The sequence below is a fragment of the Mobula birostris genome, chromosome 14 (genome assembly GCF_030028105.1).
Source record: "Mobula birostris isolate sMobBir1 chromosome 14, sMobBir1.hap1, whole genome shotgun sequence".
Taxonomy (NCBI): Eukaryota; Metazoa; Chordata; class Chondrichthyes; order Myliobatiformes; family Myliobatidae; genus Mobula; species Mobula birostris.
The window spans coordinates 48,334,655-48,360,645 of NC_092383.1; the positions used below are offsets into that span (position 1 = coordinate 48,334,655).

Below are 25,991 nucleotides of genomic sequence, written 5' to 3' on the forward strand. Positions count from 1 at the left end.
TACTGAGCCTAACATTCTGATGCAATCACAAAGAAAGCATATGCCAGCAGCTTACTTTATTAGGAATTTGAGGTGATTTGGTATGTCACTAAAGAGTGGTGAATTGGTAGAATGCTCTGCCACAGGCTGTGGTTGAGGCCAAGTCTGGGCGAATGTTGACAGATGCCTGACTGGTAGGGGCATAAGTGAAATGGCGAGAAGGCAGGTATATAGGGTTCAATGGAATCAGGGATAAGCCATGCTGAAATACCAGAACAGACTCCATGGGCTGAATAGCCTATATCTTACGGTCTTATGGACTGGTTGAAGCTGACAGGAAGGCGACAGTAACTCAAATAAGCATGTGTTACAGCAGCAGAAAACCACGTGAGGTTCCACTCCTGTACCTAATAAAGTGGCCATTGCATACATATTTGTTATTATAATACAAACGTAATTTTTTATGTATTACACTGTTCTGCTGCCACAGAACAACAAATTTCATGACAGTGACAGCAAACCTGATCCTTCCCCACTTCAGCTGTTTTGTAAATTTGAGCGGAAATCTGGAGCTTTTTCTGAAAGGGCTGTGGGAGTTGATAGTTGTTTTCACAGCTGAGATAAGCTGACGTCTGTTGGATGTGGAACTGCAAGAATAGAGTCACAGAGCTAATGATGAAATAGTCACGTTCCTTCACGTCTTTTCTTCACTTGTGTGGTGGCAACAGTAACAGAGATAAGGTTGGAGGGTTGCCACAACACAAGTAAAATTAGTGATGATCTTCTACAGTTCTTCAGATTGTCCCAAATTGGCTTCTATTTGTTTTCTGCCTATCTTTCTTTTCTCCTCTCTCTTTTTCTTTAAGAAAAAAATAAGAGACCAAACAGAAAACTACAAAAATATGTTGGAATCCATCAGTATGGACACAAGACTATAACACACAAGAGCAGAGGTAGGCCATTCAGCCCATTGAGTCTGCTCTGCCAATCTATCATAGCCAATTTATTATCCTTCTCAATCCCATCTCCTGCCTTCTTTGTGTAACCTTTGATGTCCTGATTAATCAAGAACCTATCAACCTCTGCTTTAAATATACCTATTGACTTGGCCTCCACAGCTGTCAGTGCCAATGAATTAGACAGATCCACCACCCTCTGGCTAAAGAAATTCCTCCTTATCTCCTTCCAGATGGACATCCCTCTATTCTGAGGCTGTGTCCTCTGGTCCTAGACACTCCACTATAGGAAACATCTTCTCCAAGTTCACTCTATCTAGGCCTCTCAACACTTGATACATTTCAATGACACCCACCCCACCCCCCATTTTTTTCTAAACTCGTACAGGCCCGGAGCCATCAAACATTCCTCATACGTTAACCCTTTCATTCCTGAGATCATTCTCATCAGTTGCCTCCGAATCATCTCCAAGGCCAGCACATCCTTTCTTAGGTAAGCAATCCAAATCTGCTCATAATACTTCAACATAATAGTTCACAATAACCCAAATTCTCCAAGTGCTCCAAGATGTCATAATAGTGAACTTAGAAATTATAATACAAATGATTTGGAAGAATTGAGGATTAAGGATCAACTTCCTTCACCATATACAGTTACACGTGTCAGGAGTTTGCTGTGGTGAGTTGGTCAGGATGCGACAAGCAACAGAAAAAAAAATAGCATTCAACAATTATACAGAATAAAGAATTACATTCAGTGGCCACTTTATTCGGTGCCTCTTGTACGTAATAAAGTTGCCACTCAGTGTATGTTCATGGTCTTCTGCTGCTGCAACCCACCTACTTCAAGGTTCAACGTGTTGTGTGCTCAGAGATGCTCTTCTGCACTCCACTGTTGTAATGCGTGGTCTTTATGTTATTGCTACCTTACAGCCAGCTTGAACCAGTCTGGCCTTTCTCCTCTGACCCCAGAAAGGAGGCTCCCTTTGCTTTCCAGTCTGGATAGGGGGCCTCAGCCCAAAACATTGACTGTTTTCCCCTCTATAGATACTGGCTGATTTGCTGAGTTTCTCCAGCATTTTGTGTGTGCAACGTACTCAAGAATTCTAGCACCTTCAGAATTTCATGAGTACAGGTGGCCCCCGTTTTCTGAATGTTCGCTTTACAACACCTCCCTGTTACGAAAGACCTACATTAGTTACCTGTTTTCGCTAACAGAAGGTGTTTTCACTGTTACGAAAAAAGGCTCCTCCCCTGGAACTGCATTCTAGCCAGCATTGCTTAAACATGTGCTTTATCTCGATTTATTTTGTGCATCCATTAGCAAGATGAGTTCTAAGGTATCGGAGAAGCCTAAAAGAGCTCGTAAGGGTGTTACACTTAGCGTAAAACTAGACATAATTAAGCGTTTTGATCGTGGTGAATGAAGTAAGGACTTTGTCCGCGCGGTGAACTTGCCTGTGTCCACCATTCGCGCTATTTATACGCAGAGAGAAAGAATTTTGAAAGCTGTTGATGTTACTGTTGGTTCTGCTCGTAGCAAAGAGGCCTCGTTTAGTCGGCATCCAATAATGGATAAAATAGAAAGTCTATTGCTTGAGCGGATTGATGGGTGTACAGAGCGTGGTGTTCCGTTAAGTTTTCTTACACTTAAGGAGAAATCAGTCAGTCTTTTTAATAAGCTGAAACAGAAAGCACTGGACGATGGTGATGAAAGTGTTGCGAAAGTGGAATTTAAAGGTAGTCATGGGTGGTGTGATCAGTTTCTGAGGTGAGGGCAGCTTCATAGTTTAAGCAGTGGTCCCCAACCTCCGGGCTGCGAAGAATACAGTGGTGCAGTGGTAGTTGGAACGCACCCCACACATCTTTAAGAAAAAACAAGCTAATTAATCAGGTTCCGCCTGGCACGTAAGTGACGGCCCAGATCAGAGGCGACTGCCCATTGCGTCAGGTGGTTATTCGTATAAGCAAGCGTTTAACTGTGACGAAACTGCAATTTATTGGAGTCTTCCCGATTCCAGTAAGTGAAACTACACTGTACGTACATTATTTCTACTTTATATAGGCTGTGTATTTTTATGTGTTATTTGGTATGATTTGGCAGCTGCATAGCTTAAAGGCTACTGGAGAAAGTGCTTCTGCTGAGAGCGCTTCTGCAAGATTTTCGCTGCGCTAGACAGTGCTGCAGAAAAGTTTATACAGCCTACTTTATATAGGCTGTGTATTTATCATATCATTCCTGCTTTTACTGTATGATACTGTTATTTTAGGTTTTGTGTGTTTGGCATGATTTTGTAGGTTATTTTTTTGGGTCTGGGAATGCTCAAAATTTTTTCCCATATTAATAAATGGTAATTGCTTATTCACTTTACGACATTCCAGCTTACAAACCGTTTCATAGGAACACTCTACCTTTGGATAGTGGGGGAAGCCTGTATAAACCTTGTCCCAAATGTCTTTAACTTCTGGCAATTTCTCCTCCTCCTCTTTTTCCATTCCCCATTTTGGTTCCCATGTCACCCCCTCTCTTCACCTCACCTGCCCATTAACATCACTCTGGTGCCCCTCCTCCTTCCCGTGGTCCACCTTCCTCTCCTATTAGATTTCTTCTTCTTCAGCCCTATTTCTTCCACCTATCACCTCCCAGCTTCTAACTTCATCCCCCACCCACCCACCTTCCCTCTCACCTGGTCTCACCCATCACCTGCCATCTTCCCCCTCCCCCTAATTTCATATTCTGGCTTTTGCTCCATTCCTTTCTAGTCCTGATGAAGGGTTTTGGCTTGAAACATCAATTGTTTATTCATTTCCTGTTGCCTTCCTCCAGCACTCTGTGGGTATTGCTCTGCATTTCCAGCATCTGCAGAATCTCTTTCAACTACCAAATTATTCCACAGACCAATCCACTTCCTCCCAGATCCTAACACTAACTGGTTCCCAACAGCCTTCCTCAATCATGGAGTTGATAGAGGGTGGTCCACACTCCCTCTGCTGCCTGGGAAAACCCACCACCCGCACTGGACCCCCCCCCATCACCTGGTGGACCTGATATACAGTACCAACGGGTCTGTGACTGTGACTGACCTTCACCCGGCCCACCATCACCTGCCAGACCTGATATACAGTACCAACTGGTCTGTGACTGTGACAGTCCTTCACCCGGTCCCCCCCATCCCACAACACCACCTGACTGACCTGATATATGGTACCAACGGGTCAACATGGTGCAGGGTGACTGCCGTGATGAAGGAGAAGACGAACGCGGCCCCCGACCAGATGACCAGGGCGGCCGGAAGAAAGCTCATCCCCTGTTGGAACCACCACATCTCCACCGGCCCAGCACTCCAATCCTGCGGGGGAAGAGGTAGCCACTCAACTCAGCCTGTTGGAAGGAAAGAGAGACAGAACCAAACTTCAATGTACAAGCCAAGTGGAGGCTGAACTAACGGAGAGCAAATCTCCTTCGGCAGCAGTCTCAGTTCCTCATATACACGACTGAGCTTTCTCCTCCCACGTGCTAGCAGGAAACAGGCTTCCGGCTCACTGACACTTTACCTCCCCTCACCCCGCACAGTTTTACCAAAGTGTGGGGCCTTCCCTCACACCTGCACACTTTGAAAGAAGAGGTATGGCAAAACTACAGTCTAGAATGAGCGTTCCTGCAAGTTGGTCACATCCTCGGACACAGCAGCCTCGCCGAGGCCAACCAAAGGTGTTCTTGCCTTTTTTAAACGTCTTCTTTCAATGATCGAAAGAAAGTGCTTAACATTGGGAACATTGGTCAAGGAGCTGGAATTGGTGCAGACTGTGCTGCTGACCACTAGAGAGAGAGTCACCATGCAGTCCAACAGCGAGTGATTGCTTTGGATATTTCTCATGTGATCACAGGACCTTATTGACATTGGTAATGTAGAATACCACAATACTAGAACACTTCACTGGTTTAATAGCGAGACCGAAGGAGCTGTGGCACGGACTAGGCTCATGCCTGTTGTAGCAGTCAGGGAGAGAAGATGCTGGAGGTGGTGTGGTGTGGTCTCCATGCTGGTTTGGGGCCTGGTCCCTCCTGTTGGAGCTGCTTTCAGGATTCACTCAGTGGAAACATGCTGGATTGCATGCATGCATGCATTGGTCTGCAGACTGCAGAGAACTTCTTGTTCTTGCCAACAACACCCGTGCACCATCAATTTACAGGACATATCACTCGGGGACCTTTGCTGTATATTTTTATGTGACTCTTTACTGCTATCTTATTTGTGCTACATGTGCTTTGTGCTGGTACTGATTTGCACCTTGGCCTGTTTCGCTTGGCTCCGTTCGTGGGTTTTACATATTGTTGAATGACAATTAAACTTGAACTTTGTGAAAAAGGGATTATCTAGAAGATGGTGCCAAAACTGGAGGTTCAGGAGTCAGTCGCACAGTGGAGAATATCCTGACTGGTTGTATCATGGTCTGGTATAGAAACACCAATGTCCAGAACCAAAGTCGTCCACAGAAAGTGTGGACGCAGTCCAGACCATCGCAGGAAAAGCCCTCCCCACCATTGAGCACATCCACAAGGAGCACTGCCATAAGAATGCAGCATCCATCATCGAGCACTCCCACCACGCTCGCCATCAGGGAGGTGGTACAGGACCCAGGTGTACTCAGCCAGAGGCGATAACTTCATTCAGCCCATTACTCAACTGATTCCACAACCTTGACTCGTTTTCAAGGAGTTGTGTTGTCTGTATTAATTATTATTTATTTTGTATTTGCACAGTTTGTTTGACTGCCTTTGTGTACATATTTTCATTGTTATTATTGTGTTTCTTTGTATTTACTTAATGCCCACAAGAAAATGAATCTCAGGGTTGTATATAGTGACTTTGGTAATAAATTTACTTTGAACTTCCATCACACCTGCACACTGGGGAAATGGTGGAGGTCAAAACCACCATCCTGGGCTGGGCTTTGTAAATAAAGGGAACAGCCAGAATAAGGCACTGAAACTGCAGTCTCTGTCAACATTGTAGCTCAGACTTACTAGTTGTTTTAGGTTCGTAGGGATGATTTGGGGGGGGGGGGGGTCAGATTAGGATTTAGGCACAGGGACGTGGCCGAGTTAGAGTTTAGCAACAGAGATGTGGGGAAGTCAGAGATAAGGCCTTCATTCCACATTTGAAGTCCAGCGATGCAGATGGGTGACGAAGTAAATCCAGGGTCTAGGCCTCCCCTCCACACTCAGTGAGAAAGGACATCCAGAGTCCCTGACTCCACTCCACACTCAGTGAGAAAGGATATCTGAAGTCTCTGACTCCACTCCACACTCAGTGAGAAAGGATATCTGAAGTCTCTGACTACACTCCACACTCAGTGAGAAAGGATATCTGAAGTCTCTGACTACACTCCACACTCAGTGAGAAAGGATATTCGAAGTCTCTGACTACACTCCACACTCAGTGAGAAAGGATATCTGAAGTCTTTGACTCCACTCCACACTCAGTGAGAAAGGATATCCGAAGTCTTTGACTACACTCCACACTCAGTGAGAAAGGATATCCGAAGTCTCTGACTCCATTCCAGTGTGTGGTCAAAGTGACAAAGGGCATCCAGATTCCAGCCCTGCACTTCATGCTCAAAGGCCAGCAACATGTACAGGTGTCAAGGACATCGACAGATGTTGGGCTGTGGGTCCTGGGATCAAAAGTCCAGGCATCCAAGAGGCACAATGACACACAAGGGTTGGTCAGTTGGTGGTCAGTTGCCCAGAACTCGAGGCTGGAGTTCGGGGTCCTGTCATTAGTTAGTCCGGGGCTTGAAACCAAAGGCTGAGTTCCCAAGGTCAATCGGAAGACTGGAAGTCAAAACCCAATGGCCGAACCTGGACACTGGAGACTGGAGACTGGAGGCCCGGAGTGGCTGGGTGGGATGCACGGGGTTTGTCCTGTTATTGTTGCGTCTATATCTCTCTGAACATGGTGGGCAGGCAGGCTCTGTGAGGCGACAGTTGTAGGCTAACCACCCCCCACCCCCACATACACAGGGTTGTTAATGCAAATGACACATTTCACTGTATCTTCTTCTTAAGCCTAATCATTCCTTCCGGGGCACTGGCAGTCGAGAGTAACTCGTTAGGGTCTTTCATGTCCTCTCGAGGTGTAGCCCATCTTCTTGGTGTATCCTTCCTCTCCCAAGGATAAGGTCTTTGGAGCTTCTGTTGGCGTTTCTGTAGCTCTGGGTTTTTATGGGACCCTTGCCCAACCCTCCTCCTTTCTCAGCCAGGCTTGACTCTACAACACAGTCATTTAACTGTACATACCATTTTGATGTAAATGGGAAAAAAATCCCAACAAGGGATGAACAAGGAGCCTTTTGTGATCTCGATAAAGCATCGTGATCCTGGCCTTAACTGCAGTAACGTGCTCAGTCCCTGGCACTGGAGTCAAAGCACTGTGCTTTGAAGTGGGTAGAGGGATTTACTGGTGACAGGAAACTCTGCTGTAGGGCTCTACGTTCTATGCTCTATATTTAATCTTCACCACCATTTAATAAAATCCGGCTGATCTGATAGGGAAGGTGTAGTCAGATCACTCCTCACTGTGCATAAACAGCTCCCCCGTGGAGAGAGTCAAGAGCACCAAGTTTGTGAGAGTGTATATCACGCCACCTCTTTAATCAAGAAAGCACAGCAGCATCTCGAACTCCTGAGGAGATTGAGGTGATTGAAGCTCCTTCTCCCCATCCTAACCAGAAGCACCACTGACCAGCTGCATCTCCCCCTGGGACAGGCATCTGACCACAGACCCTACAAAGCATTGCGAGGATCATAGGGGTCTCTTCCACCCATCCAAAATACAAACCCCATTTCCAGAAAAGTTGAGATATTTTCCAAAATGCAATAAAACAAAAATCTGTGATATGTTAATTCACGTGAACCTTTATTTAACTGACAAAAGTAAAAAGAAAAGATTTTCAATAGTTTTACTGACCAACTTAATTGTATTTTGTAAGCAGACACAAAAGTTGGGACAAAGTTAAAATAAGATTGAAAAGTGCGCAGAATATTCACGTAACACCGGTTTGGAAGACTCCGCATTAGCAGGCTAATTGGTAGCAGGTGAGGTATCATGACTGGGTATAAAAGTAGCGTCCATCAAAGGCTCAGTCTTTGCAAGCAAGGATGGGTCGTGGCTCACTCCTTTGTGCCAAAATTCGTGAGAGAATTGTTAATCAGTTCAAAAGGAACATTTCTCAACGCAAGATTGCAGAGGATTTAGGTCTTTCAACGTCTACAGTACATAATATTGTGGAAAGATTCAGAGAATTCAGAGACATCTCAGTGCGTAAAGGGCAAGGTCGGAAACTACTGTTGAATGCGCGTGATCTTCGAGCCCTCAGGCGGCACTGCCTAAGAAACCATCATGCTACTGTGACAATTATAGCCACCTGGGCTCGGGAGTTCTTCGGAAAACCATTGTCACTCAACACAGTCCGTCGCTGCATCCAGAAATGCAACTTGAAACTGTATTATGCAAGGAGAAAGCCATACATCAAATCTATGCAGAAACGGCGGCGAGTTCTCTGAGCCCGAGCTCATCTCAGATCGACCAAAAGACTGTGGAACCGTGTGCTGTGGTCAGATGAGTCCACATTTCAGCTAGTTTTCGGAAAAAATGGGCGTCAAGTTCTCCGTGCCAAAGATGAAAACGACCATCCAGATTGTTATCAGCGAAAGGTGCAAAAGCCAGCATCTGTGATGGTATGGGGGTGCATCAGTGCCCACGGCATGGGTGAGTTGCATGCATGTGAAGGTACCATTGACTCTGAGGCGTATATTAGGATTTTAGAGAGATATGTTGCCATCAAGGCCATGTCTCTTCCCAGGACGTCCATGCTTATTTCAGCAACACAATGCCAGACCACATTCTGCATGGGCTACAACAGCGTGGCTTTGTAGACACAGAGTGCGTGTGCTTGACTGGCCTGCTGCCAGTCCAGAACTATCTCCTATTGAGAATGTATGGCGCATCATGAAGAGGAGAATCAGACAACAGAGACCACAGACTGTTGAGCAGCTGAAGTCTTATATCAAGCAAGAATGGACAACATTTCCAATTGCAAATCTACTACAATTAGTATCAGTTCCAAAACGATTAAAAAGTGTTATTAAAAGGAAAGGTGATGTAACATAATGGTAAACATGCCTCTGTCCCAACTTTTGTTGAGTGTGTTGCAGCCATCAAATTCTAAATTTGTGTATGTTTACAAAATACAATTAAGTTGGTCAGTAAAACTACTGAAAATCTTTTCTTTGTACTTTTGTCAATTAAATAAAGGTTCACGTGAATTAACATATCACAGATTTTTGTTTTTATTGCATTTTGGAAAATATCCCAACTTTTCTGGAAATGGGGTTTGTACGTAGGGCTCTGAGCATATTCAGTGATCCTTCCCATCCATCGAACAATCTCTTTGACCCCCTACCATCAGGCAGGAGGCACCATACCATTAGGACAAGAACTGTTAGGATGGAAAACAGCTTCTTCCCCCAGGCCATAAGACTACTGAACCCGCTGTCACCATCCAGGTCTCATTACGCAAGACCTGTCAATAGCATCAGATTGTTTACTTTTTAAATGTGTTCTAAATGAAATGCACCTTATATCAAAGTTGCTGGTGAACGCAGCAGGCCAGGCAGCATCTCTAGGAAGAGGTACAGTCAACGTTTCAGGCCGAGGCCCTTCGTCAGGACTAACTGAAGGAAGAGCTAGTAAGAGATTTGAAAGTGGGAGGGGGAGGGGGAGATCCAAAATGATAGGAGAAGACAGGAGGGAGAGGGATGGAGCCAAGAGTTGGACAGGTGATTGGCAAAAGGGATATGAGCAGATCATGGGACAGGAGACCCAGGGAGAAAGAAAAGGGGGAGGGGGGGAAACCCAGAGGATGGGCAAGGGGTATAGTCAGAGGGACAGAGGGAGAAAAATGAGAGTGAGAGAAAGAATGTGTGTATAAAAATAAATAACAGATGGGGTATGAGGGGGAGGTGGGGCATTAGCGGAAGTTAGAGAAGTCAATGTTCATGCCATCACTTCTAAATGCGCCTTGGTTATTTTAATAATAACTTCATTTATAGAGCACTTTTCATACAGACGATGTAGTTCAAAGTGGTTTACAATGCGATAAAGGGCAAAGGTGAAAATAAAAAAATCATAAAACGTTAGTTAAAAGCAAGGTTTTGAGCCAGTGTTTAAAAGTGTCAACTGAGTCTGCATTCCTTATAATTTTAGGTATTGAGTTCTGCAGTTCAGGAGCGCAGTTCAAAAACGCTGACCTGCCAATTATCTTTTGAGGGAGATGGGCGGAAAAAGACCTGTGATGTACTCTGGTCCCAGACAATTAAGAGCTTTAAAAACAAGTAAGAAAAGCTTAAATTTTTACGTTATGTGAGTTATATGTACCGTGTTACGCATGTTGGTCTGCAGGAACATTGCTTCATTTGGCAGTATATATAAGAACGGATGAATGACAATAAACTTTAACTTGGGATAGGGGATTTTGGGTACCGTGATGAGACCAAAGAAACAAGAATCGTTCACACCAAACAAAGCGGAGTCAGAGGAAACTTGATATGCAAAGAAAACCTCATGAGATTTTAATAATGCAAATTAGAAACAGTTTCTGCAGTTAGGAAACAATAGCCAACATTAGATAATCCTCAGAGCATCAAGAGTGAATTTTACTTTTACTGTGTGTGATTTGAAAGGCCAGAGCATGAAGAAGAGCTTTCTATTTTAGAAAAAAAGGAACTCAAAAGTTCTTTCAAAAAGCACCTGGTGTTAAATCATTTATAGCTTTATTCTGGGAAAAGGACTCACACTCCCACAGTCCTGCTGTTAGTAAGAAAAAGCAGAGGCAAATAAAATGTAATCACCCAAGTTGGATCCTGATACTTCTGTGATCCAGAGATTCTTCGGATGTCGAGAATGAAGCGTAAAAAAACTTGTTGCTTATGATCATTTTACATTCAAGTTTATGGTCATCTCATCTGACTGTACATACAGTCACAAGAAAGTTTGTGGACTCTTTGCAGTTACCTGCTTTTGTGCATTAATTACTCATAAAATGTAGTCTGATCTTCATCAGAACAATCAGTCACAACAATAGGCAAACACAATCTGCCTAAATTAATAACACACAAACAATTGTACTTCTCGTCAATACTGAGTACACCATTTAAACAATCACAATCTAGGTTCACATAGGTATGCCTTCTACAAAAGCTATATAGAGTCAGGGGCTCCAATCAATGAGATGAGATTAGAGGTGTGGGTTGTAAAAAAGACACACAAAGTCAGGTTACTGACAGAGCCTGCTCTTCTCAAGAAAGATCTCCTTATGTGCCCTATGCTTCGATCATAACAACTTTTGGAGGACCTTAGAAGAATTGTAGAAATGCACAAAGCTGGAAAAGGCTACAAAAGGATTTCTAAAGACCTGAGTGTTCATCTGTCCACAGCAAGAGATACTGTCTACAAATGGAGGAAATTCAGTACTGTTGCTACTCTCCCTAGTAAAGATCACACCAAGCCCAACTGAAGGAAATGAGAAAGAGCCCAAGGGTAACAGCAAAAGACCTGCAGAAACTCTAGAACTTGCTAAAGTCTCTGTTCATGTGTCCATTATAAGAAAAACACTGAACAAGGATGGTGTTCGTGGAAGGATACCATGGAGGAAGCCACTGCTCTCCAAAAAAAAAACATTGAAGCATATCTCAAGTTTGCAAAACTGGATGTTCCACAACACTTCTGGGACAATGTTCCAGTAGACAGATGAAACAAAGTTGAAATTTTAGGAGAAAATGCACACTATGTTTGGAGGAAAAAAGGGCACTGCACACCAACACCAAAACCTCACCTTAAGTGAGAAGTATGGTAGAAGGAGCATCATGGTTTGGGGCTGTTTTGCTACCTCAGAGCCTGGCAGCTTGCAATCACTGAGGGAACAATTAATTCAAAATTGTATCAAGGCATTTTACAGGAGACTGTCAGGGTAGTGGTCCGTGACCTGAAGCTTAATAGAAGTTGGATGATGCAACAAGACAATGATTTGAAACAGAACAGCAAATTAACAACAGAATGGTTTAAAAAGAAGAAAATTGGTGTTTTGGAATGGCCAAGTCAGAGTCCAGATCTTAACCTAATTGAGATGCTGTGGCATTACCTGAGGAGGGCTATTCATGCAAGTTATCCCGGAATTATTGATGAACTGAAACAGTTTTGTTCAGAGGAATGGTCTAAAATTCCTCATCCCTGTTGTGCAAGTCTGACCAGCAGCTACAGGAAACATTTGGAGGCTATTGTTGCTAAAGGAGGTTCTACAAGTTAGAGTTCTACCAGGAGTCCTGCTGAAGGGTTTTGGCCCAAAATGTTGACTGTACTCTTTTCCATAGATGCTGCCTGGCCTGCTGAGTTCCTCCAGCATTTTGAGTGTGTTGCTCAGATTTCCAGCATCTGCAGATTTTCTCTTGTTATTGCGCTGGTGGCACAGTGGCATCAGCGTCAGACTTCGGGACAAAACATCCAGAGTTCGAATCCAGCCGGCTCCCCTGCACGCTTTCCATCTGGGTTATGAGGTGGTGATCTCTTTGGAAACCCACCCAGCAGAAGGCAATGGAAAACCACTGCTGTAATTTGCCTCGTACGCGGTTCCCCACTATGTCAGAGAGGTATAGAGGGAAATTGTCCGCTAACCGGAGAAACTCCGGATGCGACGTACCTTTCCTTTTTTTACCAGTTCACAAATTTTTTCCAGCCTGGGCCATGAATGATTCAACAATGTGCTCAATAAAGACACGAAAAGTACAATTCTTTGTGTGTTACTAGTTTAGGCAGATTTGTGCTTGTCTATTATTGTATTTAGATGAAGATTAGGTCACATTTTATGCAGAAAACCGGGTAATTGCAAAGGGTCACTTTTACTTGCAACTGTATGTCTGAGTTTGAGGCCTCCATCAGTCAGAGTTGACCATGGATATTGCGTCCTAGCTGTCTAGATTCACAAACCTGGCCAGTACCATATGGGGAGCAAGCCGTTGCCTGTGCCGCAGACTTCCCCACTCCACGCATCTGAAGAACCCAAAGGAACAGTAGAGACCAAAGCAGTTTGGTACCAGCAGCGTCACAGGAGTTGCCAGTCAGCATTTAACTCAATGTAGGACTGCTTTAGGGACTCCAGCTCTGGATTTTTCCCTCCTGGTTTACTCCCGAGGCCTTCCTCATGAGTGGGTATAAACACAAGGTAGCGGAGGTTTAAGATCAGAGTTTACCTTGTCCTAGGTGAGCTGCCAACCATGGCTGACTAGCCCCATATGCCATGGCACTAGTAACCCATCTCTGCCCTTCCTCCTGTCAGTAGAAACTGTTCCGCCAGGTTAGTATCTAATTCACAGTGTATCACTTGGTTTTCAGAGGCTACTTGAGGTGCATGCCATTGGGAGCATTTAATAGCTTGTCCCCATTACCAACCTTAGCATATACAACCAAAAGAAACAACGTTCCTCCAGAACTCTGTGCACTTACTAAACATATCACACAAACGCAGCACATAAAACAAAATATTACCACAAACAAGGTAATAAAATATAATTCAAAATGCATGTGAAGTGCATAGCACAGGTAAACAGTAAACAGTTCACTATGCTAGTGAGGAGACATCAGTGGTGACAGGGTGACATCAGTCACAGCCTGGGGAAAGTAGCCGTTACTCAGTGTGGCAGTCCTAAACCTGATGCTCCTGTACATCCTTCCTCCCCTAGTTGGTGTGTGCTTCACATTCTTTTATCTATTTATTTATTGAGATACAGCATGGAATAGGCTCAGCAATTCCCAATTTAACTCTAGCCTAATCATGGGACAATTTACAATGGCTAATTAACCCACTAACCAGTAGGTCTTTGGACTGTGGAAGGAAACTCAGGAAGGATGTACAAAGGATGCTGGAACTCCACTGCTCTGAGGTGTAATACCGTGGCGTTACCATGGCACCCTCCTCCATTACATTCTTAACTCATCTCTGTAAGTGAAATGGCTTTAGAAAGCCCATGAAGCTATGCTCTTCAAAGACCTTTCTTGCCTGGGCTTTCTGCATTTTATATCCCATCTGTCCTTGCCTGGAAATGTTAACCCTTGCCCTGTCACAACCTCCTCACTCCCATCTTTCCAATGAGACGCTGAGGGTTGAACTGACGATTTTTCTGGTTACAGGTAAGCCAAAATGATCCCTGTCACCGTAAGCACAATGCCACAGACCACATCCTCTATAAAACAAGTATTATCAGTTGAGGCATTGAGTTCAAAAGTCAGGAAGTTACGCTGCAGCTTTAAAAAACTCTAGTTAGATCACTCTGGCCAACCAGAATTGCATACAGCCCACTTTAGGAAGCATGTTGAGGCTTTGGGAAGAGTGTGGAAGAGGTTTACCAGGATGCTGCCCGGATTACGGGACATGTACTATAACGAGAGGTTGGATAAACTTGGGTTGATTTCTCAGGAGCAGCGGAAGCTGAGGGGAGATCTGACCGAGGTTGATAAGATTATGAGAGACACACAGACAGTAGACAGACAGGATTTTCTTCTCAGGCCACAGATAAAACGTTGAATACCAGAGGGCACGCATTTAAGGTGAGCGAGAGGGTAATTTCAAAGGAGATGTGAGGAGTAGTTTATTTTTAAACACAGAGTGGTGGGTGACTGGGTTGATGGTAGAGGCAGATACATTAGGGACTTTTCAGAAACCTCTAGATAGGCACATATATGTGTGTGAAATGGAAGGATATGGGCATTGGATAGACAGAGGGATTAGTTCAGTTGGCTATTCGATTACTAATTTAACTGGTTTGGGCCAAAGGGCCTGTTCCTATTCCCTAATGCACTATATCCCCAAATTGTAAACACAAAAGCTTCTGCAGGAATCCAGAGCCACACACACACACACACCCCCACTCAAACGCACATAGACACCACCCAAACACAGACACACACACACGCACACACAGACACACACACACGCACACACATCCACAACACTGGAGGAACTCAAGCAGGTCAGGCAGCATCTGGGGAAAGGAATAAGTTAATGCTTCTGGGAAGCTCCAAGACATCAGACTACAGGACTCTACAGGGGACAGTAAAAAGTACCAAGATGATCACTGGGGTCTCCCTCTCCCCTATTTCTGATATTTACTGGGAGCATTGTGTACAAAGGGTCTAAAGCACCCATCCCCCAATATCTTTGACCCACTACCATCAGGAAGGAGGTACAGGAACATCAGGATTAGGACTGCCAGACTGGGTAACAGCTTCTTCTCCCAGGCTGAGAGATTAATGAAAACCTTGTAACCACCACGGTTTCGTCACTAGGATAGTGAACTGTTTACTGTTTACCTGTGCTGCATATTACATGCATTTTGAATTTATTTTATTAATCTATTTGTGGTAATAATTTTTATGTGCTGTGTGTTATATATGTTTTGTGGGTGCACTGTGGTCTGGAGGAAGATTGTCCTACTTGGTTGTATATACGTAGTCAGATGACAATAAACTTCAATACAAGGAATTCTGCAGATGCTAGAAATTCAAGCAACATAGAAACATAGAAAATAGGTGCAGGAGTAGGCCATTTGGCCCTTCGAGCCTGCACTGCCATTCAGTATGATCATGGCTGATCATCCAACTCAGAACCCTGCACCAGCCTTCCCTCCATACCCCCTGATCCCTTTAGCCACAAGGGCCATATCTAACTCCCTCTTAAATATAGCCAATGAACTGGCCTCAACTGTTTCCTGTGGCAGAGAATTCCACAGATTCACCACTCTGTGTGAAGAAGTTCACACATCAAAGTTGCTGCTGAACGCAGCAGGCAAGGCAGCATCTCTAGGAAGAGGTACAGTCGACATTTCAGGCCGAGACCCTTCGTCAGGACTAACTGAAGGAAGAGCTAGTAAGAGATTTGAAAGTGGGAGGGGGAGGGGGAGATCCAAAATGATAGGAGAAGACAGGAGGAGGAGGGATGGAGCCAAGAGCTGGACAGGTGATTGGCAAAGGGGATATGACAGGATCATGGGACAGGAGGCCCAGGGAGAAAGACAAGTGGGGGTGGGGGGGAACCCAGAGGATGGGCAAGGGGTACAGTCAGAGGGACAGAGGGAGAAAAAGGAGAGAGAAAGAATGTGTGTATATAAATAAATAACGAATGGGGTACGAGGGGGAGGTGGGGCATTAGCAGAAGTTTGAGAAGTCAATGTTCATGCCATCAGGTTGGAGGCTACCCAGATGGAATATAAGGTGTTGTTCCTCCAACCTGAGTGTGGCTTCATCTTTACAGTAGAGGAGGCCGTGGATAGACATGTCAGAACGGGAATGGGATGTGGAATTAAAATGTGTGGCCACTGGGAGATCCTGCTTTTACTGGCGGACAGAGCGTAGGTGTTTTATAGAGTTTTATAGAAAATAGGTGCAGGAGTAGGCCATTCGGCCCTTCGAGCCTGCACCACCATTCAGTATGATCATGGCTGATCATCCAACTCAGAACCCTGCCCCAGCCTTCCCTCCATACCCCCTGACCCCCATAGCCACAAGGCCCATATCTAACTCCCTCTTAAATATAGCCAATGAACTGGCCTCAACTGTTTCCTGTGGCAGAGAATTCCACAGATTCACCACTCTCTGTGTGAAGAAGTTTTTCCTAATCTCGGTCCTAAAAGGCTTCCCCTCTATCCTCAAACTGTGGCCCCTCGTTCTGGACTTCCCCAACATCGGGAACAATCTTCCTGCATCTAGCCTGTCCAATCCCTTTAGGATCTTATACGTTTCAATCAGATCCCCCCTCAATCTTCTAAATTCCAACGAGTACAAGCCCAGTTCATCCAGTCTTTCTTCATATGAAAGTCCTGCCATCCCAGGAATCAATCTGGTGAACCTTCTTTGTACTCCCTCTATTGCAAGGATGTCTTTCCTCAGATTAGGGGACCAAAACTGCACACAATACTCCAAGTGTGGTCTCACCAAGGCCTTGTACAACTGCAGTAGTACCTCCCTGCTCCTATACTCGAATCCTCTCGCTATAAATGCCAGCATACCATTCGCCTTTTTCACCGCCTGCTGTACCTGCATGCCCACTTTCAATGACTGGTGTATAATGACACCCAGGTCTCGTTGCACCTCCCCTTTTCCTAATCGGCCACCATTCAGATAATAATGTTTTCCTATTTTTGCCACCAAAGTGGATAACTTCACATTTATCCACATTAAATTGCATCTGCCATGAATTTGCCCACTCACCCAACCTATCCAAGTCACCCTGCATCCTCTTAGCATCCTCCTCACAGCTAACACTGCCACCCAGCTTCGTGTCATCTGCAAACTTGGAGATGCTGCATTTAATTCCCTCATCCAAGTCATTAATATATATTGTAAACAACTGGGGTCCCAGCACTGAGCCTTGCGGTACCCCACTAGTCACCGCCTGCCATTCTGAAAAGGTCCTGTTTATTCCCACTCTTTGCTTCCTGTCTGCGAACCAACTCTCCACCCACACCAATACCTTACCCCCAATACCGTGTGCTTTAAGTTTGCACACTAATCTCCTGTGTGGGACCTTGTCAAAAGCCTTCTGAAAATCCAAATATACCACATCCACTGGTTCTCCCCTATCCACTCTACTAGTTACATCCTCAAAAAATTCTATGAGATTCCTCAGACATGATTTTCCTTTCACAAATCCATGCTGACTTTGTCCGATCATTTCACCGCTTTCCAAATGTGCTGTTATCACATCCTTGATAACTGACTCCAGCAGTTTCCCCACCACCGACGTTAGCCTAACCGGTCTATAATTCCCCGGTTTCTCTCTCCCTCCTTTTTTAAAAAGTGGAGTTACATTAGCCACCCTCCAATCCTCAGGAACTAGTCCAGAATCTAACGAGTTTTGAAAAATTATCACTAATGCATCCACTATTTCTTGGGCTACTTCCTTAAGCACTCTGGGATGCAGACCATCTGGCCCTGGGGATTTATCTGCCTTTAATCCCTTCAATTTACCTAACACCACTTCCCTACTAACATGTATTTCGCTCAGTTCCTCCATCTCACTGGACCCTCTGTCCCCTACTATTTCTGGAAGATTATTTATGTCCTCCTTTGTGAAGACAGAACCAAAGTAATTATTCAATTGGTCTGCCATGTTCTTGCTCCCCATAATCAATTCACCTGTTTCTGTCTGCAGGGGACCTACATTTGTCTTTACCAGTCTTTTCCTTTTTACATATCTATAAAAGCTTTTACAGTCTGTTTTTATGTTCCCTGCCAGTTTTCTCTCATAATCTTTTTTCCCCTTCCTAATTAAGCCCTTTGTCCTCCTCTGCTGAACTCTGAATTTCTCCCAGTCCTCAGGTGAGCCACTTTCTCTGGCTAATTTGTATGCTTCTTCTTTGGAATTGATACTATGCCTAATTTCTCTTGTCAGCCACGGGTGCACTACCTTCCTTGATTTATTCTTTTGCCAAACTGGGATGAACAATTGTTGTAGTTCATCCATGCAACCTTTAAATGCTTGCCATTGCATATCCACCATCAATCCTTTAAGTGTCATTTGCCAGTCTATCTTAGCTAATTCACGTCTCATACCTTCAAAGTTACCCCTCTAAGTTCAGAACCTTTGTTTCTGAATTAACTATGTCACTCTCCATCTTAATGAAGAATTCCACCATATTATGGTCACTCTTACCCAAGGGGCCTCTCACGACAAGATTGCTAATTAACCCTTCCTCATTGCTCAAAACCCAGTCTAGAATAGCCTGCTCTCTAGTTGGTTCCTCGACATGTTGGTTCAAAAAAACATCCCGCATACATTCCAATCCTCTTCCTCAGCACCTTTACCAATTTGGTTCACCCAATCTACATGTAGATTGAAGTCACCCATTATAACTGCTGTTCCTTTATTGTTCAGCAAAATGATCTCCCAGTCTGCATCAGATCTCGCCAATATATAGAAGGCCACATCGGGAGCACCAGACATAGTATATCACCCCAGCCGACTCACAGGTGAGGTGTCACCTCACCTGGAAGGACTGTCTGGGGCGCTGAATGGTGGTAAGGGAGAAAGTGTAAGGGCATGTGTAGCACTTGTTCCGCTTACAAGGGTAAGTGGCAGGAGAGAGATCAGTGGGGAGGGATGAGGGGGACGAATGGACAAGGGAGTCGCTTAGGGAGCGATCCCTGCAGAAAGCGGAGGGGGGGGGGAGGGAAAGATGTGCTTAGTGGTGGGATCCCGCTGGAGGTGGCGGAAGTTAAGGAGAACAATATGTTGGACCCGGAGGCTGGTGGGGTGGTAGGTGAGGACCAGGGGAACCCTATTGGCAGGAGGATGGAGTGAGATTAGATGTGCGTGAAATGGGGAGATTCACCCAAAGGGTGGCTGAACTCTGGAACACACTGCCTGAGGAGTGAAAGATGGTACTCCCACAACTTTAAAGCAATAAATCTTAAATCATCAAGGTAGAGCAGGCTATAAACAAATATGTTGGCAAATGGGATTAGTATAAACACAAAAGAGATTCTGCAGATGCAGGAAATCTATAGCAACACAAACAAAATGCTGGAAAAACTCGGCGGGTCAGGCAGCATCGATGGAAATGAGTAAAGTTGGTTCAGGACTGGAAAGGAAGGGGGAAGAAACGAGAATAAGTAGGTGGGGGGACAGGAAGGAGGACAAGCTGCCAGCTGATAGGTGAGACCAGGTGAGAGGGAAGGTGGGTGGATGGAGGAAGGGAATGAAGTGAGAAGCATTCACCTGTGAGATACAGAGACTTAGGAAATGTGGTCCCAGGACAACACCACATGCACATCAACACCACTCAGGGACACGCACCGTACATGTCAATATCCCAAGGACACATTCTGACCCCTGGACGCCCGCCACACACTCCGACGTCCCCTGTACACACCGACGCCCCTCAGGGACACCCTCCACCCACCCTTCGGGGACACCCTCCGCCCACACCCTTCGGGGACACTCCCCATACACAAACTCCCGCCTCCGGGACACTCCCCCGTACACGTCGACGTCCATCGTGGACACTCTTCTCCCACCCTTTGGGGACACTCCTCCGTACACGCCGACGCCCCTCGGGGACACTCCCCCGTACATGCCGATGACTCTCGGGGACACTTCCCCGTACACGCCGATGACCCTCGGGGACACCCTCCGCCCACACCCATCGGGGACACTCCCCCATACACATCCTCACCCTTCGGGGACACTCCAACCGTACACGCCGACGCCCCTCGGGGACACTCCCCCGTACACGCCGACGTCCATCATGGACACCCTTCTCCCACCCTTCGGGGACACTCCCCCGTACACGCCGACGGCCCTCGGGGACACTCCCCCGTACACGCCGATGCCCCTCGGGGACACCCTCCGCCCACTCCCATCGGGGACACTCCCCCGTACACATCCTCACCCTTCGGGACACTCCAACCGTATACGCCGACGCCCCTCGGGGGCACCCTCCGCCGACACCCCTCGGGGGCACCCTCCACCCACACCGACGCCCCTCAGGGACACTCCCCTGTACACGCCGACACCCATCGGGGACAACCTCCGCCCACACCCATCGGGGACACTCCCCCGTACACATCCTCACCTGTCGGGGACACTCCAACCATACACGCCGACGCCCCTCAGGGACACTCCCCTGTACACACCCACACCCGTCGGGGACACTCCAACCGTACACATCCTCACCCATCGGGGACACTCCAACCGGACACGCCGACGCCCCTTGGGGACACTCCAACCGTACACGCCGACGCCCCTCGGGGACACTCCCCTGTACACGCCGACGCCCCTCGGGGACACCCTCCGCCCACACCCATCGGGGACACCCTCCGCCCGCATCCATCGGGGATACTCCCCCGTACACATCCTCACCCCTCAGGGACACTCCAACCGTACACGCCGACGCCCCTCACGGACACTCCAACCGTACACACCGATGCCCCTCAGGGGCACCCTCCGCCCACACCCATCGGGGACACTCTCCCGTACACATCCTCACCCGTCGGGGACACTCCAACCGTACACGCCGACGCCCCTCACGGACACTCCAACCGTACACACCGATGCCCCTCAGGGGCACCCTCCGCCCACACCCATCGGGCACCCTCCGCCCACACCCATCGGGGACACTCTCCCGTACACATCCTCACCCGTCGGGGACACTCCAACCGTACACGCCAACGCCCCTCAGGGGCACCCTCCGCCCACACCCATCGGGCACCCTCCGCCCACACCCATCGGGGACCCCCTCCACCCACGCCGACGCCCCTCGGGGACACTCCCCCGCCCACGCCCCTCGGGGACACACCCCCGTATACGCCCATGCCCCTCGGGGACACCCTCCACCCACACCCCTCGGGGACACTCCCCCATACACATCCTCACCCTTCGGGGACACTCCAACCGTACACGCCGACGCCCCTTGGGGACACTCCCCGTACACAAACTCCCTCCTCGGGGACACTCCCCCGTACACAAACTCCCTCCTCGGGGACACTCCCCCGTACACACCCACACCCCTCGGGGACACCCTCCGCCCACACCCATCGGGGACACTCCCCCGTACACATCCTCACCCTTCGGGGACACTCCAACCGTACACATCTTCACCCTTCGGGGACACTCCAACCGTACACGCCGACGCCCCTCGGGGGCACCCTCCGCCGACGCCCCTCGGGGGCACCCTCCACCCACACCGACGCCCCTCAGGGACACTCCCCTGTACACGCCGACACCCATCGGGGACACCCTCCGCCCACACCCATCGGGGACACTCCCCCGTACACATCCTCACCTGTCAGGGACACTCCAACCATACACGCCGACGCCCCTCAGGGACACTCCCCTGTACACACCCACACCCGTCGGGGACACTCCAACCGTACACATCCTCACCCATCGGGGACACTCCAACCGTACACGCCGACGCCCCTTGGGGACACTCCAACCGTACACGCCGACGCCCCTCGGGGACACTCCCCTGTACACGCCGACGCCCCTCGGGGACGCCCTCCGCCCACACCCATCGGGGACACCCTCCGCCCGCACCCATCGGGGATACTCCCCCGTACACATCCTCACCCCTCAGGGACACTCCAACCGTACACGCCGACGCCCCTCGGGGACACTCCCCTGTACACGCCGACGCCCCTCGGGGACACCCTCCGCCCACACCCATCGGGGACACCCTCCGCCCGCACCCATCGGGGATACTCCCCCGTACACATCCTCACCCCTCAGGGACACTCCAACCGTACACGCCGACGCCCCTCACGGACACTCCAACCGTACACACCGATGCCCCTCAGGGGCACCCTCCGCCCACACCCATCGGGGACACTCTCCCGTACACATCCTCACCCGTCGGGGACACTCCAACCGTACACGCCGACGCCCCTCACAGACACTCCAACCGTACACACCGATGCCCCTCAGGGGCACCCTCCGCCCACACCCATCGGGGACACTCTCCCGTACACATCCTCACCCGTCGGGGACACTCCAACCGTACACGCCGACGCCCCTCAGGGGCACCCTCCGCCCACACCCATCGGGCACCCTCCGCCCACACCCATCGGGGACCCCCTCCACCCACGCCGACGCCCATCGGGGACACTCCCCCGCCCACGCCCATGCCCCTCGGGGACACCCTCCACCCACACCCCTCGGGGACACTCCCCCATACACATCCTCACCCTTCGGGGACACTCCAACCGTACACGCCGACGCCCCTCGGGGACACTCCCCGTACACAAACTCCCTCCTCGGGGACACTCCCCCGTACACAAACTCCCTCCTCGGGGACACTACCCCGTACACGCCCACACCCCTCGGGGACACCCTCCGCCCACACCCATCGGGGACACTCTCCCGTACACATCCTCACCCGTCGGGGACACTCCAACCGTACACGCCGACGCCCCTCAGGGGCACCCTCCGCCCACACCCATCGGGCACCCTCCGCCCACACCCATCGGGGACCCCCTCCACCCACGCCGACGCCCCTCGGGGACACTCCCCCGCCCACGCCCCTCGGGGACACACCCCCGTACACGCCCATGCCCCTCGGGGACACCCTCCACCCACACCCCTCGGGGACACTCCCCCATACACATCCTCACCCTTCGGGGACACTCCAACCGTACACGCCGACGCCCCTCGGGGACACTCCCCGTACACAAACTCCCTCCTCGGGGACACTCCCCCGTACACAAACTCCCTCCTCGGGGACACTCCCCCGTACACGCCCACACCCCTCGGGGACACCCTCCGCCCACACCCATCGGGGACACTCCCCCGTACACATCCTCACCCTTCGGGGACACTCCAACCGTACACATCCTCACCCTTCGGGGACACTCCAACCGTACATGCCGACGCCCCTCGGGGGCACCCTCCGCCCACGCCCCTCGGGGACACTCCCCACCACGCACACGCACCTCGGGGACACGCCCACGCCCCTCGGGGACACTCCCCCGTACACGTACACGCCCACGCCGCTCGGGGGCACCCTCCGCCCACACCCATCAGGCACCCACCGCCCACACCGACGCCCCTCGGAGACACCCTCCGCCCACACCCCTCAGGGACACTCCCCCGTACATGCCGACGCCCCTCGGGGACACACCCCGCCCACGCCCCTCGGGGACACTCCCCCGTACACACTGACGCCCCTCGGGGGCACCCTCCGCCCACACCGACGCCCCTCGGGGACACTCTCCCGCCCCTCGGGGACACACCCCCGTACACGCCGACGCCCCTCGGGGACACTCACCCGTACACGCCCACGCCCCTCGGGGACACTCCCCACCACGCACACGCCCCTCGGGGACACTCCCCACCACGCACACGCCCCTCGGGGACACTCCCCCACACGCCCACGCCCCTCGGGGACATTCCCCACCACGCACACGCACCTCGGGGACACTCGCCCACGCCCCTCGGGGACTCTGCCCCTCCCACGCCCCTCGGGGACACAGCCCCGTACACGCCCCTCGGGTACACACCCCCGTACACGCCCACGCCCCTCGGGGACACTCCCCACCACGCACACGCCCACATCCCTCGGGGACACTCCCCACCACGCACACGCCCACGCCCCTCGGGGACACTCACCCACACGCCCACGCCCCTCGGGGACACTCGCCCACACCCCTCGGGGACTCTCCCCCGCCCACGCCCCTCGGGGACACACCCCCGTACACGCCGACGCCCCTCGGGGACACTCCCCACCACGCACACGCCCACGCCCCTCGGGGACACTCCCCACCACGCACACGCCCACACCCCTCGGGGATACTCCCCACCACGCACACGCCCCTCGGGGACACTCACCCACACGCCCACGCCCCTCGGGGACACTCCCCACCACGCACACGCCCACGCCCCTCGGGGACACTCCCCACCACGCCCACGCCCCTCGGGCACGCCCACGCCCCTCGGGGACACCCACCCACACGCCCACGCCCCTCGGGGACACTCACCCACACGCACACGCTCACGCCCCTCTGGGACACTCCCCACCACGCCCCTCGGGGACACTCACCCACACGCCGACGCCCCTCGGGGACACTCCCCCACACGCACACGCCGACACCCCTCGGGGACACTCCCCCACACGCCGACGCCCCTCGGGGACACTCCCCCACACGCACATGCCAACGCCCCTCGGGGACACTCCCCCACACGCCGACGCCCCTCAGGGACACTCCCCACCAGGCACACGCCCACGCCCCTCGGGGACACTCCCCACCACGCACACGCCCCTCGGGGACACTCCCCACCACGCACACGCCGACGCTCCTCGGGGACACTCACACACACGCACACGCCCACGCCCCTAGGGGACACTCCCCCACACGCCCACGCCGACGTTCCTCGGGGACACTCCCCCACACGCACACGCCGACGCCCCTCGGGGACCCTCCCCCACCCGCACACGCCGACGCCCCTCGGGGACACTCTCCCACCCGCACACGCCCACGCCCCTCGGGGACACTCCCCCACACGCCGACGCCCCTCGGGGACACTCCCCCACACGCCCCTCGGGGACACTCACGCACACGCCCCTTGGGGACGCACACGCCCACGCACATGCCCCTCGGGGACACTCCCCCGTACACGCCAACGCCCCTTTGGGGGCACCCTCTGCCCACACCCATCGGGGATCCTCCGCCCACACCAACACCCCTCAGAGACACCCTCCGCCCACGCCCCTCGGGGACACGCACACGCCCCTCGGGGACACTCCCCCCCACCGTACACGCCAACGCCCCTTGGGGGCACCCTCCGCCCTCACCCATCAGGGACCCTCCGCCGACGCCCCTTGGGGGCACCCTCCGCCCACACCAACGCCCCTCAGAGACACCCTCCGCCCACACCCCTCGGGGACACTCCCCCGTACACGCCCATGCCCCTCGGGGACCCGCCCACGCCCCTCGGGCACACGCCGACACCCCTCGGGGACACTCCCCCCCGCACACGCCGACGCCCCTTGGGGACACTCCCCCCCGCACATGCCCCTCGGGGACACTCCCCAGTACATGCCAACGCCCCTTGGGTCACCCTCTGCCCACACCCATCGGGGACCCCCTCCACCCACGCCGACGCCCCTCGGGGACACTCCCCCGCCCACGCCCCTCGGGGACACACCCCCGTACACGCCCATGCCCCTCGGGGACACCCTCCACCCACACCCCTCGGGGACACTCCCCCGTACACACCCACACCCCTCGGGGACACCCTCCGCCCACACCCATCGGGGACACTCCCCCGTACACATCCTCACCCATCGGGGACACTCCAACCGGACACGCCGACGCCCCTTGGGGACACTCCAACCGTACACGCCGACGCCCCTCGGGGACACCCTCCGCCCACACCCATCGGGGACACCCTCCGCCCGCACCCATCGGGGATACTCCCCCGTACACATCCTCACCCCTCAGGGACACT

General features: G+C 50.9%; 1 protein-coding gene across 1 annotated transcript in view; it reads right to left on the bottom strand.

The window, feature by feature from the left end:
* Nucleotides 1-25,991, bottom strand: part of LOC140209883 (DNA damage-regulated autophagy modulator protein 2-like) — a 133,039-nt gene that overhangs the window by 87,763 nt on the left and 19,285 nt on the right. The window contains exon 2 of the mRNA XM_072278512.1: nt 4,131-4,317. Within this exon, the coding sequence (XP_072134613.1) occupies nt 4,131-4,261 (131 nt within the window). The 5' untranslated portion in view covers nt 4,262-4,317. The remainder of the gene's footprint in view (nt 1-4,130; nt 4,318-25,991) is intronic.